This window comes from Gavialis gangeticus, unplaced genomic scaffold, assembly GCF_001723915.1.
Source record: "Gavialis gangeticus isolate Ggan-Ray unplaced genomic scaffold, GavGan_comp1, whole genome shotgun sequence".
Classification (NCBI taxonomy): domain Eukaryota; kingdom Metazoa; phylum Chordata; order Crocodylia; family Gavialidae; genus Gavialis; species Gavialis gangeticus.
In genome coordinates, this window is record NW_017729008.1 from 42,353,107 (window position 1) to 42,371,888 (window position 18,782).

Here is an 18,782-nt window from a genome sequence, read left to right on the forward strand (position 1 = left end):
CCTTGGGTTATCTTGATATATTGCCCTATACATAGATAGTTTGTTTAAGTAAAACTTTCTAAGTTTCTGTGTAATTTACTATTGTTTTGTTTCTCCAAGGTATATTTTTTTATGTCTTTCTCTGTCTTAAGTATAAATACGCTTGTAACCTTAGAGAGTCGGAGAAATCCTTTGAAACAGACAAGTGGGTGCTTCCCCTTGCTGTATGGAATTCTCCCTGTGATCACAGTATAGCCCTAAATAAAGCAAAGCTGGCTCTGTCAGTTCTGATTCAACCACAATGTGAAGTTTGATTTCTTCCACACCAGCAAGTGAAAGGCAGTGATTCTTCCCCTCTATTTGGCACTGGTGAGGCCACATCTGGAGTCCTGGGTCCAGTTTTGGGCCCTGTACTACAGACACTGCGGACAAACTGGAGAGACTCCAGCGGAGGGCAGTGAAAATGGTTAGTGGGGCTGGAGGACATGACTTGTGAGGAGAGGCTGAGGGAACTGGTCTTATTTAATCTGGAGAAGACTGGGTGGAGACTTAATAGCATCCTTCAACTCCCTGCAGGGGGGCTGCAAAGAGGATGGAGCTGGACTGTTCTTAGAGGGAGCAGACAACAGAGCAAGGAGCAATGGGCTCAAGTTGCAGCAAGGGAAGTTTAGGTTGGATATTAGGAAAAACTTTCTCACAAGGAGGGTAATAAAACACTGGAACAGGTTACCCAATGAGGTGGTGCAGTCTCCATCCTTGGAGGTTTAGCTAGACAAAGCCCTGGCTGGGATGATGTAGTTGGGGCTGGTCCTGCTTTGAGCAGGGGGTTGGACTAATGTGCCCTCCTGAGGTCCCTTCAACCCACATTTTCTGTGATTCTATGTATCCAGCTCAGGCAGGGGACAGCCCTGGGTCCAGCACATATATCACATATTCAGTGTAAAGCATCACAGAAGCCAACCACGAAGATGATCCACATTAAATGGGGAGCATCTTTGTGGCTGGTTTGTCATTTTTATCATGCCATAAATTGGCTGAATATTGGCATGTTGCAGTTTATTGCATGATCAACCTATGAATTGCACCATAAATATAACATCTACCTGTGCTCTTAGACACAAAAGTGTCACTTATAACCAAATAACTTAATGTGATCTTGGTCCCTAGTGCTTGCTTAAAAAAAAAAAATCTTCCTGTGTTGACCCTCTGTGGTAGGGGGGGTAATAAAGAGGGAATAAGAACTGTGCCTACTGTGCATGGGATGTACAAATATATTTTTAAAAGCAATGTACTTGTCTTGTTTCTCTGTAACATAGCAGCAATTTGAAATGAAATGTCTATGGCCAGAAAGGGAGGTCATTTCAACCACGGCGTAGAACGGACACACATTGAGATTGACTTTTTAGCAGCTGCTCCCCTGAAGTATAAAGGGCAGCGTTGCATTTTGTTTCACCGCCAGGATTTGTGAAGTGCCCCCATGTGATTCATCTGTCACTCTTGTTTGCTTCTCTGTCACCATGGTGCAGTGGTCTCCATTGTTGCTCTTAGGCTTTGTGATTGCCAAGCAGGGGAATCCCTGTTTTACTATGCGTGGGTGAGTTCATTCAAATCTGAAACAAATACAACTAGCAACACAGCTGGGAGCGTATTCAGAAGGCATCCTGTTCCCTCCTGGGGATTACGGATTCCGGTCCTTTCATCCACACTCTCTGCAGCTGGGGTGCTGAGCTCATGGGGAATTGTTACAAAGGCTGTATGGCAAGGGGGGCTGTTTGCATGACTTGCTGTCTGAGGGTATGTTCATATGTGCCTCCCCATGTCCCAGGGCTTACATGTCATTCAGTACCATGTTTCTGATGGCAGGTAGCATGTCAGTCCTTGCAGGGGGTAGACTGTCCCCTCCCCAAGGGATGATGTTGGAGCGATTAGTAATACATATAAATGCAAGTTGGAGTGGTGTCAGCATGAGCTGGGCAGAGACATGCCTAAAAGGGGTATGTTATGTGAGTCGTGCCAACCAAGGGCCAATGAAGACTTGGAATGATACCCACCCTCCTGTACATGTGTGCACATGAGCATACCCACACATACGCACACCCCTTCCCCATGCATCACCTATTTCAGCGACCGCCCTGCAAAATAACCAGAGGAGCTGATGCGAGGTTCTGCATCTGCGTGGCACCATCCTCGCTGGGTACGGAAAGCTGTTTGGATCCTTTTACTGACACCGTCTTATTTATTCCTCCTCCTACTAAGTCAGGTTCCTGTAGCTTGCTTGAGTCCTGCCAAGCACAACTCTGCCAGGTGGGGGGTGCCACTATAGGGGTGTGCCCTAGAAGTGCACAGTCACTGGCTGGCTGAATTTGGATGCCCCGGTCTATCCCATGCTTGCCTATGTTTGTAGGGGTCTGGACTTGAAAGGCCCAGGCGTTCCCTTCCAGTCCTGTGTGCGTCCGGCACCCTGAGCCTGGCCATGTCTATCAACAGGAGACAGATCCCAACCTCTTCAAAAGTAGGCACATAAAATTAGTCACCTAACTCCTAAACAAGTGGCCTAGTCTTGTGCAGTGTTGCCCTTCAAGCTGGCATCCTTGGGACCTTGGCACTCAGAACAAGGCTGCTCACACAGCTGGGTAAAATGGGAAAATGAAGCTTACTCGCATGAACCCCCTGGCCTGGCACTGAGAGCTGGCTGGGCTGAGCCCCACTCCAGGGGAGCATGCCATGGGCTCGTGGTGGCGCTGGGATTAAAAGATCCATAGCACTTCCCATATAAGAGCTGGATGTTGCTCCAGGACCCTTGGCCTTAAAGCCTATCTGCCATACAGCCTGCCCAGCTCAGTATCCACCAAGGCTGGCCAGTGTCTAGATGACAACGTGCTTTGGGAGGCGCTGCCATCTACCTGCCTGCCCCAAGGCAGAGGGCAGGAAGTGTTGAAAGCAAAAGTGCTTATCAACACTTCTGCAGAGAGTATTGAGCTAAATGCAAGTTGCTGGATCTGCGAGGGTGGTAGAGGGGTAGCCAGGGAGGGAGCTAGCGCTGGCTTCTAGGACTTGGCTTCTTACTGTTTGAAGAGCTAGGGCGGGGCAAACACTCTAGATGGGGCATTGCTGGTTGGCAGCTAGACCCTGGACTGGTACGAGGCACGATGCCCATTGGCACTGAGCTGTGGATGCTGGAATGGGGCCCACGGGGCCAAGAGTGAGGAGTGCCACGGAAAAGAGCATTCCTGTGTGAACGGAGGCCTTATCTCATTTTCTAATAACACAGGTGCTCAGGCTGCCAGACACTGCCCACTGCCTGTCAGCATGACCACGCTCCATTTACCTTCCCAGGGACCTCAGGCAGGGCTGTAGGAGTGCATATCTGGGCTGGGAAGCTGTCGCAGGTTTGGGGTAGCTTTATGAGCATTCACACATGCCTCCGCATCATCCTTGGCAAAAACCAGTGTTTCTCTTAGGTCAGAAGCAGGATTTCTGGGCAAGCTCTCGGTGGTCTCATGAAAACAGCCCTGTGCTTATGCCTGCATTCTGGGCCATTTCCCCCACCGCATGTGGTTGGACACCTACCAGGAGCTGATGTAGTCCCAGGGTTTTATTTTTGTATGAAATAGTTCCCACAATTCCTCCTGCTTTTACCCACACCTGCATTTTCTGGAGCTGGCAGCTCTGTCAAAAGTCACCGGGAAATGTTGGCAAGCCTAGTGGGCTCGCAGGGACGAATGACCACAGGCTGCTATGGACAGAGCGGAAGTCACAGAACAACAAAATGGGATGAGGCTTTTGAAAAGTGGGGTGCAGATGGTGTGGCATATTTTTCTCTAGTTAAAAAGGAACTAGATGCTTTACTGATAGTCAGGGGGCGGCACTACATTATTTAGCTTAAGATCAAAGCAAAAGCATGTGCACTAATTTGCTAGATTATAGATGGTGTTTAAAAAACACAACTCTGCAAAATATAGTCAAAATATCCAAAAGATAGCGTGTAATTTGTCCTGTAATCATTATCGAGTTAAGTGTGGTCAGATTCATAAAACAAAATCGAGCCTTCCTGAGCATCTTGACAGTGTCTCCAATGCATAACTGTTGGTCATTTCTGCACCTGAGTTACTAGTACCATGCATGAGTTAAGCTTTATAGCTAAAGTAAAACGAGTCAGCAGGGCTGTGAAATGAGAGAGGGAGACATCCGGAATGGCTAACAGACAGCAACATTGAAGAGGAAAGGATGGTTTGAATAGTGCAACATCAAGGCTATTAAAAAGGAGAGAGGGTTATTCACGTATGTGGAGACAGATTAGCAGGAACCAGGGAGATGACAATGAGCCATGAAGTCAACTGACTCCTTCAGCACTGCCTGAATAGAAATGCCACTGCCCTCCCCACAGGCAGTTAGCTGTAATATTTTGGTGGAACGGGAATCAAAGGAGGGGGGTGGAGGTTGAAACTGAACCCAGGCTACACCTAGCTCATTTCTTCCAGCAGCTGTCCAGGTTTCTCCGGCTACTGTGAGATAGCAGGGATGGTAGAACTGCAAGATGCTGCTATCCTAGAAATGTGTGCCAACCCATGGCTGCCACATCTCGTTGGTACTGGTTAGGAGCTAGCCTGGCTTTTGGGTTTTTATACTGGAGGCATGCACTGCTATCAAGAAAATGTTGTCCCTCTGGACCCTAATTAAGGAAATATGCAAACAATTTATTGTTGAACTGGAACAACTGAGGTTCACAAATTATATGATGGCTAATGAGATGCACTGTGCCTATTCTTTGTCCATGTTGGCCAGCTTGGAGTTCATCACCAGAAAGGGATATTTCTGCTGCAGGACCTGGCTGTTCTCCAGGGAAGGTGTGCCAGTATTGACATAAGCTAGTCTGGAAGGGTTTATGGCACCAGGATCCTTAGAAACTCTGGACCTTTCCTGCAGTAAGGAATACAACTTCTGTTCCCCCTGGATGTTCATGGCGTGTCCCTTCCTTCACTCGTTCTGGAAAACCCAGTTCATCCTCTACTTCCCAAGCTTAAGAAAGCTTTTTGCTGGACCCTTGGATGGAAGAGGACACTGTTTCACTATATCCCAATTAGCTGCAGACTGACAGTGGAATACGTTTTTGGAAGAACAACAGGTAGATAAAGGAGGTTGCATGTTTAAGGAATACCTGTGGGTATCCGTCCTCTTGGAGCTGTTCGCTATGTGCTGCTCAATGTTCTCTGAGCATGAAGGAGAGCCATGAGCATGGACAGGAGAAGGTGGGCCGATTAGACCTGCTGAATGTTTAGAACCAGCAGAGAGGGAGAGCTCTGTGGAAAGATGCAACTAAATTGGCAGAATCAGGAATGTGCTGTGGTCCTATTCTGAGACCAACAACTACCTGTGGATAGTGTACGTGCTTGCGTATAAAGCTCTACTCATAATTACAACCATGCGGATGTTGATCTGTATGGGATATAATGCAAAGCTCTTATCCCGCCTGATGTGAGGATTTGAACACAGCACTAAATTTGGATCCTTTTAGGCCCCTGACACATCTGTAAGTCAAGGTACCAAGTCAAGGCATCTGATGTGTGATCCCTACAATCGCACTTCCTGCCATGACACACTTGCACTTGTGATCCTGGGCTTCCCCTGCACCAGCAAGCAGCAATCTGGGAGCCCTGTCACCTGGTGGCTGGGGTCAGCTGACAGCAGGGATCAGCTGATGGGGCTCCCAGCCATGGGGGTGCATGGTGCCTGACCGCATGTTCAATTAATGGCACAATAGGATCCAGCCACGAAGTTACTACACATTTTTTGTTGAATAACTTTGTGGCTTGTTCTTTTTTAAATCACATCATTAATTGCACATGGCTGGGTAACAACTCAAGACAAGGCTAACTGGTTACTCACATCATAAATGTAGCATGTGGCAGGGGCCTTATTAGAGTGCATGGTCAGTGAATCCATGCAGTGAAGGTGAGCCTTTTCCTGACTTCTTTGAGATGCTGAATGATGAATGAACACCCACATTTCCAATGCACGGCGAATGCAACTAATGCAAAAGTTGTGGAGCAGTGAAAGGAAATTGTTGAATGCAGATGCATAACAGGAGGAACAAAAGACTTTAAAAACCTGAGCGGGGAAAAATGGGGAATGATCTGTATCTTCCAAAGAAGCAAGTGTTTCTAAGGTCACAAGTTCACGTCCATGGGGCACTCAGAATTTTTCTTTGCTCATACCAAAGGTATGGGAAGGAAGAAGGAGGGCTGTTTCCTGCAGGTGAAGGAGGAAGAGGGAACTCCTGTCTCCTCTTATCCTTATTGTTCTGCAGCAGAGACTGTCTCAATGAGGATCAGAGCTTTGTTGCAGTGAGAAATCTGTCCTGAAAGGCCGAGTTTTGCAGAACCAGCTGGCAGCTGCAGGGCACAGTCAGACAGTGATCTGACCAGAGGTCCTTTCCCCTACTGCGGCCTTGCCTGGGATCCCAGCTGCCCCCCTTCTCCTCCTGTTGGTCCAAGAGCCACTGGTGTTGTTTGCACACTGCTGGGGCTAGAATTCAGAGGGGCCGGACTGCATCCATGGCTGGATTTTGCAGTGGCAAAACCGTGGCTGCATGCCAGCTGTGCAACAGTGACCGAAACTCAGACCTGGTGGCTCTGCTGCAGCAGAGGAGACAGAAATAGAGTCCAGGGGCCCAGCACAGCACCGTGAGATACAAAACTTCTGGCCAAGGTTTGTTTTGGCCTAGGCACGTGGCAGGTCAACTCACCCTGCAGGTCAACTTCCCAGTAGGAAACATCAAGAGAGGGAAAGGCCTTGCTTATCACGCTGTTGCATTATGCAGCAATTAACACAAGGTAAGATGCATTTCCCAGTCTCAGAGCATCTACTCATTGTCAAGGAGCAACTGGATCAATGGTCAGGGGGGGACAGTCCCTGCACATCAGATCAAATACAGGTTGGCAACAACTGCACCCCACCAAGGGGAAGGTTAATCCCTGGATCCCGGCATTTCCCCCTTCTCTCAACAGCAAAGTGAATGAATGAGCAGCAGTGCTCTGGCATGGGCCAGATAGGTGGGCCAAATCAGGCTGTGGAGCCTGGCATCACTCCCTTCCTATCCCATGCACAGGGATTAGGTACTGGGGGCCCGGCACCATCTCTTCCTACTGCCTACGTGCTGGGATTGGGTCCTGGGGGATTGGCATCACCCCCTCCTTCCCATTGCATGCTGGGATTGGGTCTGGAGGGTTGGCACCATCCTCTCCTTCCCATTGCATGCTGGGATTGGGTTCCGGTGGGCTGGCGGCACCCCTGCCCAGCCCCGTGTGCTGGGATCATTGCCACATCCAGCACACAGGGTCCAGGGTCCCCGGTGGGTCCAGAGAGAGGGCAGCAGGGGAGCAGTGCCATTGCTCTCTCATCACCAAATTTCCAGCCCCATGGGGAGCCCTGTGGGCCTGAGGACACGGCATCACAGACTAGAGTTGAGCATCCCTGCTTAAGAGGATGCAGGCAAGAACACACGGGCACCTAACAGTGTTCACAATTCAATGCCTTCGGAGAATCAGACACCAATCAAGCAGGAGTTTGGTGGCAAAAGTGTCACTCAGGTAGCTTCTCCTTACCTCTCACTATCCAAGCATTGTGATTTCTACTTTTCCAAGTGAACAAAGAGGAGAAGGGGATGCTGCTTGATTTTTTTTTCTGCCCCCCTCTCCTTTCCTAATGTTTCATAGTTTCATAATTTCTACGGTCGGAAGGGACCTGAGCAGATCATCGAGTCCCACCCCGTGCCATGGCAGCAAAGAGTACTGGGGTCAAACGACTCCAGCAAGGTGTACATCCAGCCTCCTCTTAAAGACGCCCAGGCCAGGAGCCAGCACCACTTCTCTTGGAAGCTGGTTCCAGATCCTAGCCGCCCTGACCATGAAGTCGCGCCTCCTGATGTCTAGCCTGAATCTCCCCTCTGCCACCTTGTGACCGTTATTCCTGGTCACTCCTGGCAGTGCTCGGGGGAACAGGGACTCCCCCAGTGCCTGCTGATCCCCCCTGACTAGTTTGTAACAGGCCACTAGATCCCCCCTCAGCCTTCTCTTGTGGAGGCTGAACAGGTTCAGGGCCCGTCGCCTCTCCTCATAGGGCCTGCCCTGCAGTCCCCTGATCACGCGAGTGGCCTCCTCTGGACCCTCTCCATGCTGTCCACATCCCTCCTGAAGTGCAGTGCCCAGAACTGGATGCAGTCCTCCAGCTGTGGCCTGACCAGTGCCGCATAGAGGGGGAGGATCGCCTCCCTGGACCTGCTCGAGATGCATCTGTGGATGCACGACAAGGTGCGGTTGGCCTTCCTAACTGCCTCCCCACACTGCCGGCCCATGTTCATCTTGGCATCAATGATGACTCCAAGATCCTTTTCTGCCTCTGCACTGACAAGAAGGGATTTCCCCAGCCTGTAGGGATGATGCCGGTTGTTCCTCCCCAGGTGCAGCACCTTGCACTTGTTGGTGTTGGATCCCATCCTATTCTCATCCGCCCACCCCTGTAACCTGTCTAGGTCTGATTGCGAAACGTGTTGACACCAGGCAGTTTTGTAGCACTGGGTTAAATTTTTTGAATATGCAAGCGCTGGGAAGTTAGTGAAGCCACACCTATTTATACAAGCAGAGAACTTGAATTTCCTATTTATGCAGTGAGGATTTTCAACAGATGGTGGTCCTGATTGAAGAGCAGGCTGAGGCTGCCTGGAGACTGGCTGGAGCCAGGGAACAGCATCAACCCTTTTTTTCAGAAATGCATCCATTATGGGAAGCATTAAGGTTCACTCAGCAGCACCCCAAGGAGTTCCTACAATGTTGTTTCAGCATGAATAATATTTGGGTTGATTTTTCTATCCACAAAACAGAACAAGCCTTTGGGAGTAATAGTCAGATGCAGCCAAAGCCTCCCATTGCCAGCTTCTGCCACTTTTGCACACAGTCTGGTTCTGCAGCAAAAGATTAAACCTCTTAAGCCCTTGAAACTCTTGTGATATCTGATTTTAACACACCCCCAAGCCATTCCCAGCAATGATAAAATCCAGTTACAGTGTTCTGCAGAAGTGATGATTAAACCCAGTGGCTTCCTTCGTTTCTTTGTTTTTTTTACTTAATGCAATATCACCAAATACGCAAGTACCTCTAAAAAGCAGCTTCTATTTTTTGTCCTTGCAGGTGCCTCAAGCTAATGGGGAAGAAATGCACTTTTCCCTGGACCTCATAGATTAGCAGTCTTTGGAGGGTCCACTCCATAAATATTAGCAAAGCGATGTATGTACAAGGGGTGCCTTGAGAATCTTTCAAGGGTGCCCTGCAATGTTAGCACTGTTGGGTGGGCAAACATAATTCAGATGACAGACCCAGAGATTTCAAATAGAAATCCATCACATAAAAACATTCTGCCCTGTTGAGGGCTTCCTGAGTTCTTTGCAACAGAAGAATTGCTCTATTATCTTTTCTGTCATCATAAACCACATGAAAACTAAGAGCTGGCATTTTCCAAGGGGTGCCTCAAGTCTAAAAAGGTTGAGAACCAGTGCCCTAGACCAGTGGTCTCCAAACCTTTTTGATCGCGCCCCCCTATCAGTAAAAGATTTTTGAGCATGCACCCCAATATCTGTATATTTATATAAATATAAATAAAAGTTCTAATATTTTCTTCTTGCACCCCAATGGATCATCTTGCACGCACCCCACTTTGGAGACCACTGCCCTGGACAACCTGGGACCTGCTTGGTGAGGGCTGCTAGAAAAGGAAGACAAAGTCCATCATCAGTATGATCGAATTGGGAGGTTGCAGACAGGTAAGGCTGGGAGTCTTCCATGAAAGGGGCTTTTCCTTTCCACCTCCCCTGGTCTGAACGTAGGAGGAGGGAAGTACCTGCCTGTTTGTCACCTTGGTTAATTTGTTGGGTGAAGGTTGTCCCAGATGTATTTCAGCAACTCTGGTGGCACACGCACCAATGCCTAGAGCTGGGTTAGGTTGATGCATGTTGGTACTGCCTCGTTAGGTGGGGCATGCTGCCACACTTCAAAAGAAACACAGTAACCAACTTGGCTCGTACCTGTCTGACTAAATTAAGACTCCAGACATGGGAGATGCCTTCACTTGCTCCTGCGGTCTTGGAAATCATTCAACTTGCACGCCGCATTCAGTATTTTCCATGATCAGCGGGTTTGAAGCCAAGCTCGAGATCTGAACATGGGGAAGTTTGCTCCCAGCCTCTTCAGTCTTCTTTATCCAACATGAGAAAGGCACCGTCTCCTGGTCTGGAGCTGCTGTCTACTGGCCCAGCCAATGCCCCGTTGCATGTTTCAGGCTGGATTCTTGTCCCTTCTATTAGGCATCGTAGTGGCACTTGGGCGTCTAAATGCAATCCTACTTCAGGCTGCTTGGGTCCCTGACGAGCTGCTAACACATCTATTTGTGTAACACACCTTCCTCCGAGCTATTTATTTAGTGTATGTGGTTTTGGCATATTGTTTCAGTCATTTTAAGGCGATGACATCACCACTGTGAAGAGCTTAAAGGCCACCAGGTAGCACAGTAAATAGACGCAAGTCAACAGTGTCTGAGTTGTATGACTAATTCATCCAAAGCAACGAGGAGGTAGATGACAACTCAGCCAGTTTCTATGTTCGTGGTGTTTTGGAGACTAGGAGTGGGTGGAACAGGATTGCACGTAGGTGCCTGAGTACTACTGAGGCAAGCATATTTTTGGTGGTATCTTTTGTTCCCAGTGACCTCTTCTTCCTAAGTGTCTGTAAAACATGACATCCTCTCCAAGGAACCTACCACCTCCAACCCTCTGGCTGACATGTGCAACTCCAAATATGCAACACGACAATGCAAGGAGACCTCAGACAGACTGAGAAACCATAGTCTTTATCTCACCTGCTGCAAAAGGGGTGATGTCTAAGTACCACTAAGACACCTCCTTGCTAGAGGCGGGATATAACGATCGAGACAAACTGAAGACACAAGACACCCACTGTACAGCTCGTTTAATCTATGCAAACGACCTGTGCGTAACAGCCCAAAACACTGGCTTTGACCATGTTGAAAAATCCCTAAGCGAGGCACTAAACGCCCTAACCTCATACTACATTGAAGACCAATTACGCGACAACCCAGTGAAAACACAAGTATGTGCCTTCCATCTGAAAAACCGTGAGGCCAACATTACACGGTCCGGGACTCCACTATCCCACTGTCCAAACCCAGTTTACCTTGGAGTCGCCCTCGATCAAGCTCTCTCGTACAAAGAACACATTGTGAAGACAAAAGCAAAGGCGAGCAGTCGTAATAACAGTTGCTATAAGTTCACCGACTCGAAATGGGGAGCTAGCCCCTCAACCCTCCGAACCACTGCTCTAGCTCTCAGCTTCTCCTCTGCCGAGCGTGCATGCCCTGCGTGGGGGAGATCCGTACATGCTAAGCACCTTGATCCCGTTGTGAATGTTAGTTGTCAATGCATCACGAAATGTCTGAAGCCTGCTAGCCTAAGCAGTGCATACCGGCTGGCTGGCATCGGTCCATCTGACATCAGAACAGCCATGGTCAGCAGAATAGGACAATCAAGACAAACTGAAGATGTGAGACACCCAGCGTACAACCATGCCGCAGTGTACGAGCGCCTGAAATCACCAGCACCCAGCCTCTTGATGCCACACCCAAGGAGACGCGACTACAGATGTGGAACAAGAGTCTGAGGAAAATACCTGAAAGTGGAAAAATAGCTATTCCAGCAGGCGAGTTCTCATTGCCAGGAGCTGACGAACTACGGCAAAGGTGGGGATGTCTCAACCGCCTGTGCACCGGAGTCGGACGCTCCAAGGAGCTAATGAAGAAGTGGGGCTATCCCATTGCTTCAACCACCCGTGACGGCGGCACAGCCCCTCAGACTATGCAACACCCGCTGCAATGCCAGCTGCTCAAAGGCACACGTACAGTGAAAGATCTTGCAAAATACAATAAAGAGCACAAGCATGTGTAACAAAATGGTCAAACATGGTGCAGGGACACAAGCAGAAGAAGACCTCGTGGCTGGAAGAGGACTTAGCCCTTGCTCTTCATTTGTAAAATATGCTGATGATCATTGCTCTGACTGAGCTTGGACTGCACCAGCAGTATCTTTGCCAAATGAGCTATGCCCTGGTTGGCCGCAGGGAAATCAGTGGCAACATAACTACATCTTTAGGTAGTCACATCCACACCAGCCCCTAACAGAGGCATACTGCACCACGGTGAACTGGAGCGCCCACCAGGCACGTACTGGTCTGAACCCTGCTTTCCAGGGGTGCAGTGCAGTAGGGTAGGGGCTTCCAGGGCAGACCTGTGTCTGTACAACTACCATGGTGCAAATGCTGCTGGTTGTAGACAGGCCAGGTTCTTTGGGTAGATATACTTTTTATTAGATCAACTGAGTAGACAGCTGTTGGGACAAGGTACAGATGCAGAGGGATGTACTGGACAGATGCTGCTCTTAGCTGTTCCTGGTGACTGTCACCCTTGGGCTCGGTGTCTGACAGGAGCACATGATTAACTCTAATGCTTGCTTTTGAACTGAGTTGGCATGTCCTGCGCGCCTGTCTGCTGAGTTAGCCCATTATTTCCAATGAGAACGTAAGAGCTGCCATTGACTGGGTCAGACCATAGGGTCCATCTTGCCCGGTCTTATGTGTCACATAGGGGCAGAGAGTGGAGGCTGGAAGGGAGAGTGACCTGGGGATGTCCAGGGTTTTTCCACTGTTTCTCTCTCCCTGGCAGCCTCCAGCATTGAAGGTCCAGGAAGGGCTGATTATGAGGCCGTGCCCCTCACTCCTATGCTCAATAGCTCCTGATGCCCCTTTCCTCCAAGCATGTGTCCAATGCCTTTGTGAATCGGGCTAAACGCTCTGCTTCCACCACGCCTGGGGGCAACGCTTTAATTCCACGCTGAGTGAAAAATTCTCCCGAGAGATGCCAGAAAAGGGCAAAGACTAACAGGGGCTGATCCCTTGTGTATAAAAACATTTATTAGCTTATGTTCAAAGCACTCTGTTTATATTGCACAGCGTGAGGAAAAGGCCTGGTCGCCGTGACGGGCACTGAAATGGGAAATATGAACTCCTCGTGTTGCACTGCCCAGCCTCTGGTCACCTCTGTAATAGGACGAGGTGGCGTTGCTGTCATCTGAGGGGAAATCAGTCTTCTGGAAAGACCTGCCCTGTGCAAACATCTGGGATCAGGCTGTAAAGTGCCTGTGCAAGATCCCTGAGCAAAGTGTTGTGGCTGACCCCAGATCGCCAGATGTGGCTCCAGCAGGTCCTCTTCCTCCTGAAGATCAGGACGTTGCTGGTAGCAATTGGAGAATATCTTTTCCCCTCCACCCCCCAAGACATTTCACTTCATAAGCTAACGCCACCTGAAAGAACAAAGGGCAGAGGTCAGAGATCCAAGAGGAGCGAGACGGGGGCAAGAAGGCAGCTGGTCAACTGCTGGATGAAAGAGAAGACTGCTTTAATCAAGGGGTTGGTCTGCCCATGAACTTCTGCAAGGTCACTGAGGAGTTGCACCAGGGATGGGTGATCAGACTGGATGCCCTTCTTCAGGGCACTTGGAAGGTACGAGGGGAGATGACTTGCTGGTGCTTTACTGGGGCAGCACCGCCTGACCCAGAGACCTCGTGCCCCATCCTCTGATCTGCCTTACTCACCAAAAGTGACCTTCTTCATAACTAAAGGGAACAAGCTATAAAGCATCTTCCCTCCTGAGGTCCCTTCCAACCCTAATTTTCTATGATTCCCCAGATAACATAACTCCCCTGTCTCACTGAGAGAATAAATGAAGTGGATTGTGACGTACCATCACCTAAGCCCACCTCATGTACACAGTTTCTTCACCCCCTAAGCCTCCATTCTTGTCCTTCTAGAGATAAGGAAGAGAATGAGTAAGCTGAAGTGTAAGCTCATCTCCTTTCCCTCCTCAGGATCCATCTCCCAGGACCTTGTCCAGTCTAGCTTTAAATGACCTAGCAGTGTTTTCAGAGAGAGGCTGCTTCCCCCATTCACAGACCTGTCACTAGTCGGTAAACTTCCTTTATTGTCTGGGTCAACCTCCATTCTCACCTTTTTCAAACTACCTTGCATTTATTGCAGGAGATGTCTTTTTCTTCCTTATTTTAAATGTGCAAATGAAGTTACTTTTAAAAAATCCAAATGGACGCAGTAAGGAATTACAGGTTGCGTCTACATGTGATGCTTTAATCCACATTAGCTTAAGTTTATGAGTATTAAGGGCACGCATCTACATATGCATGCCCTTAATGCGCAGTAAAAATGGTGAATTTAGGCTATTCGCAACTAAATTCGATACCTGCAAATGCAAATGTCAAATTTAAGGGCGAATAGTTAAAGCGCATTAACATAAGTGTAAATGCGTTAAAGCGCATTAATACTACATGTGGACTGACCTGGGACTAACTTTAGCCCCAAGTCAGTCCACACACAGCGTTAATACACTTGAACACCTGCATGTGTAGATGCCTGCCTAAACCCGCTTAATGTGCATTAAGCTAATGTGCATTAAATTTTGGCACACTTAAATGCACGTGTAGACACGTCCACAATACATAAAATCCTGCATGTATAAAGGTTTTTTTTTTAGAAGCGCAAACCATCCTCAACACTGGTTGCTGTTGGCTGGGACTGCAGGACTGAGCTTCTGTATAAATCAAGCCTATGAAGAGGTGTGATAACACAGCTGGTCAAAAGGGACAGCAGTGACTTTTAGCTGCTGTCAGGCCACCAGCGGGACTATGCTGCTACAGCCAGCATGGCTTCCCTAGTAGCTCCATCCCAGTTACGCTAGTGAGTCTACATAATAGCTGTATTGCAACTCACCTTTCTCTTCTCTTTATTTGGACTGTGTTCTTTCCTACCGGTTCACCAGTCACTTCTTCTCTCCTTCCTTCTTTCCATGGTATATAACAGACCACCTGAGACACTTCTGAACCCTCCACAGATTTGTTTCTTTTTCTCTTTGAAAGCATCAGTGCAGTAAAATAAGAATGAAAAGATGTGTCCAGAATATCTAAGTGATCTCTTACAGGAGAATTAGTAGATTCTGAGCTCAGGTTGAAGGGCAGCAAACAGAGCAGCCATACAGAATATTTGTAGGGCTTCTCCCACCCTTTCACCATGATGGCAAGATGAGAAGCCAGGTCTTGCAAATACTTGCCACTGTTTAAAAATAAAGCTGTATTTTCAGTCAGGAGTTGAGTGGATGGCATGTGGTGACTGACCAGTGAGAGCCTAATGCAGGTAGAGTTCATGTCTTCAAAGCACCAAGGATACTTCCCCCTTTCAAGTTAGTGGATAACAATGATTTTGTTAAGGGCCTCAGCCAGTGGGTGTCATACAAGATGCCATCATCTCTGTCCTTTCGGTCGGGTGTTCTAGGTCGTTTTGATGGTCTTCTGGGGGCATTTCTTCCCGTTGTTCTATGATTTCATAGACATTCATAGACCTTTGGGCTGGAAGGGACCCCAGAGGATCATCGAGTCCAGCCCCCATCATGTCCCTCCATGTACTAATTGGGATGTCTTCTTGAGGAAGTGCAAACTGATGCCTCCTGCAGGTGCAAAAGAAAACATTAATGGGATCAGAGAACGTGAGTGACCACGTTGCTAATGGCTTCACCTATGCTGCCTGCATGCTTCAGCGTGGACCGGGGATACAGAACATCAACTTGGGCCATTCCAGTACAGAATGGCTATTCTGGATTATACCCCCTAGAGTGTGTCTGTACATGCAAATAACCTGGGTGTTTACTCTAAAGTAAAGCACATCCAAGTAAAATCTCTTGGGCGTCTCATGCGTCTACATGTGCAAGGATGCAGAACCAGATTTACTGCCCCTAGCAGCAGACTGCTCCCACTCCCTGAAGCCCTGCACTGAGCCCCTGCAGCAGCCAGTAGGAACTCTAGGCTCCCCCTGGGTGCTAGCCCAAGGGCTGGCAGGCACCATGAGGGCAGGAGAGAGCTGTCTCCTGGCCAGGGCTAGGACATTGCTCCTTGCCCTTGGGAGCTGCCTGCTGCTGGGGCTGACTCCACCACTGGAGCCCATGCAGGACAGTGTCCCCCTCCCTCAGCAACAGGGACCTCCCAGCCTCTGCTTCATGATTGTGGGGCTGGGAGATCCTTATCTCTCAGTTCTGTGGTCACAGGCCTGGTGTTGGGAGATCCTTCTCTCCCAGCACCAGCCCCATGACTGCGGAGCTGGCACTGGGAGAGAAGAATCTCACAGCCCCTTGATTGCAGAGCAGGGGCTGGGAGCTCCCTCTGCCAGGGCAGGGGGACATTGTCCCCGCCTGGGCTCTGATGGCAGAGCCCACCCTGGTAGCAGGCAGCTCCCAGGGGCAGGGAACAATCTTCCACCCTCTGCTGCCTGTCTGACCGGGAGCAAATGTGCTGCTGGTCAGGCATCTACATGTGCACAACTGTGCAGTAAGTAATCTTGAATAAATTTGCTACTTGCAAATGTGTGCAGGTAGCAAATTTACTCACAATTAGCACAAATTACTGCGCAGTAAGCATCGGCATGTGTAGACAGTGACACTTACTGTGCAGTAATTAGCTTTAATCTTGACTAGAGGGTCTCAAGCAGATATGCCTCTACACAATACCAAAAGTTACAGAGCCAGAGGGGTGGGGAGAGGCCTTCCTGAGAATCTGGCTCTTAGAAATTGGAGACCTACTTGCAAAGTCGATACCACTGATGGTCCCTTCGAGAAGTGCCAATCTCGGTAATGTATCAAAGAGTGTTTCATCCTGGCTACTTTCAGATGACACACACAGCAGGGCTTCCCCACTTCCCTCTGATGATAGCATCACAATCTAGGGAGCTTGCTCACTCACGGGAGCTTGATGATATTGGGGCTAAATATTCCCTTCTAGGTTTCTGCCTGTTATCTCTAGTGATACCCTGAGTATAACCCTGCAAATTTCTCCTCCCTCTTACGTGCAGCATCCTACAAATAAGAGTTATTGCCAATTAATGAAACTTCCTACTAAGCCACTGGTGGTTTGATGATCCTCTACAGCTTGCTTAATGAAATCCTACCCCAGATTTGCGTCTGTTTCGCAGATGTAAGTCTTGGCACCTGACACGGAGCCTCCATCCGCGCTGACAATATTCTGACTAGATCGGCCCGTCCTGATGAGGAGGCCAACAAACCCAAATGCTTAGATGCTTCCACAACAGTGTTTAGTCATACAGGTAAATGCCAACTCAGCCCATGGAAGTAGAACAAAGATCTTTTGAATAAATCAGGTCTTTGGCCTTTTTTTTTTAAATGAATCCTCACATCAGCTTAAGTGAATCTGATTGCTCTCCTGAGTCCTTCCCAAGTGCTCTTCAACATAATGTATAATCTGTGACTAGGACTCTTTGTCTTTTTTCAAAAAACAAATTAAAAACCATAGACTACTGTTAGAAAAGGAAATTATAAGTAGAAGAGATGGACCTAGAGTTACAAACAAAGGCCATCCCTTTTAATGGCATCAGGTCAATGCTCACCTCTATGTAGAAGGTAAGCAGATGTAACCCGTTCACCACTCCACATAAGCCCTAGTTTGAGGATGCAATGGGCACATCTACATGTACGCTTTAATGCACATTAACCGATTTTAATGCACATTAAAGTGTCACCAAGAAAATGTGCACTTTTGCTAATGCGCATTAAAATAGGCTAATGCGCCTTCCTCTAGTACCTCACAATGGAGGTACTAAATTTAATGTTCATTACCAAAAGCGCATTAATGAGCATGTAGACATGCCCAATCAGAACTTTTGGGATGCCTGGGGCCTTGGGACGGCCCTTTGTACAGGAAGGAAATTCACTTATCAGGACTTACTGGCTGCTCAAGTGATCTGTCCCAGTTACAGCCTCACTTATCTGTAATGATGGATGATTGGGCTTTTTCCAAGCTGCCTAAAGGATTGAGAGGCACAGCTCTCACTGAAGTGAATGGGCACAGCATGTCTCAATTCCCAACATGGCTTTGAATTGTCAGGCCACCTGCGCTCTGCAAGTTGCCTGTGTTGCATCTTTGTAGGACATGCTAGTAATACTTACCTGTATTTTTTCCAGGCATAATATAACCCAGCAGCTACAATCAGCAACACCAGTAGAAACACTGCAAAGAACAAACATTTCTCAGATTTAGAAAAGTAAGATCAACAAACGGATGTGATCCCAACACGTAACAGTCCAGCTGCCTGGCCACATCTCTAGATAGAAAGATGCCAGAAACACCCCATCCCATTTGAACGAGGACTGCACTGTGCCCTTCCTGCCCTGGTTGGACCCAGGTTCACTTGTGAACCGGAGGAGAGAAGGGTTTATCAAATTGCCAGTCCTGCTTTCTCCAGTCCATTGGATCGTCTTACCTGGGAGGTCTCCCATGCAAATACCAAACGGACCTTGTACTGCTTCGTTGGAGGCTTGAGATGCAACCCCAGCTCCAGATAAATTTGACTTCAGGCACTCAAACATCAACACAAAACCCCCGGACAACCCTCTTCCTTCCCACATATAAGTGACAACCCCCCATACAGCAGACTAATGCTTACCCATAGAAGGAATCATGACCTGGGTGAAACCTGGGGACAAATGCAAGAGAGAAGAGGTTACACCTCCACACAGCCAGTGAGTTAATTACCTCCATACTTGTGATGGCCAGAACCAAAAAAAATAATAAGCAATAAAGATGTGCTTCTTGGAGGCATTTTGGAACTTTTGTGTAACAT

At 48.4% G+C, this 18,782-nt stretch overlaps 2 protein-coding genes across 2 annotated transcripts in view; one reads left to right on the plus strand and one right to left on the minus strand.

Annotated features, from left to right (window-relative positions):
* COPG2 (coatomer protein complex subunit gamma 2) overlaps positions 1–18,782 on the plus strand; it is a 770,521-nt gene that overhangs the window by 584,620 nt on the left and 167,119 nt on the right. The gene's annotated exons all lie outside the window — the stretch shown is intronic.
* The window catches only part of IL15RA (interleukin 15 receptor subunit alpha), a 12,554-nt gene continuing 11,901 nt past the window's right edge, over positions 18,130–18,782 (minus strand). The window contains exon 4 of the mRNA XM_019509660.1: positions 18,130–18,635. Within this exon, the coding sequence (XP_019365205.1) occupies positions 18,595–18,635 (41 nt within the window). The 3' untranslated portion in view covers positions 18,130–18,594. The remainder of the gene's footprint in view (positions 18,636–18,782) is intronic.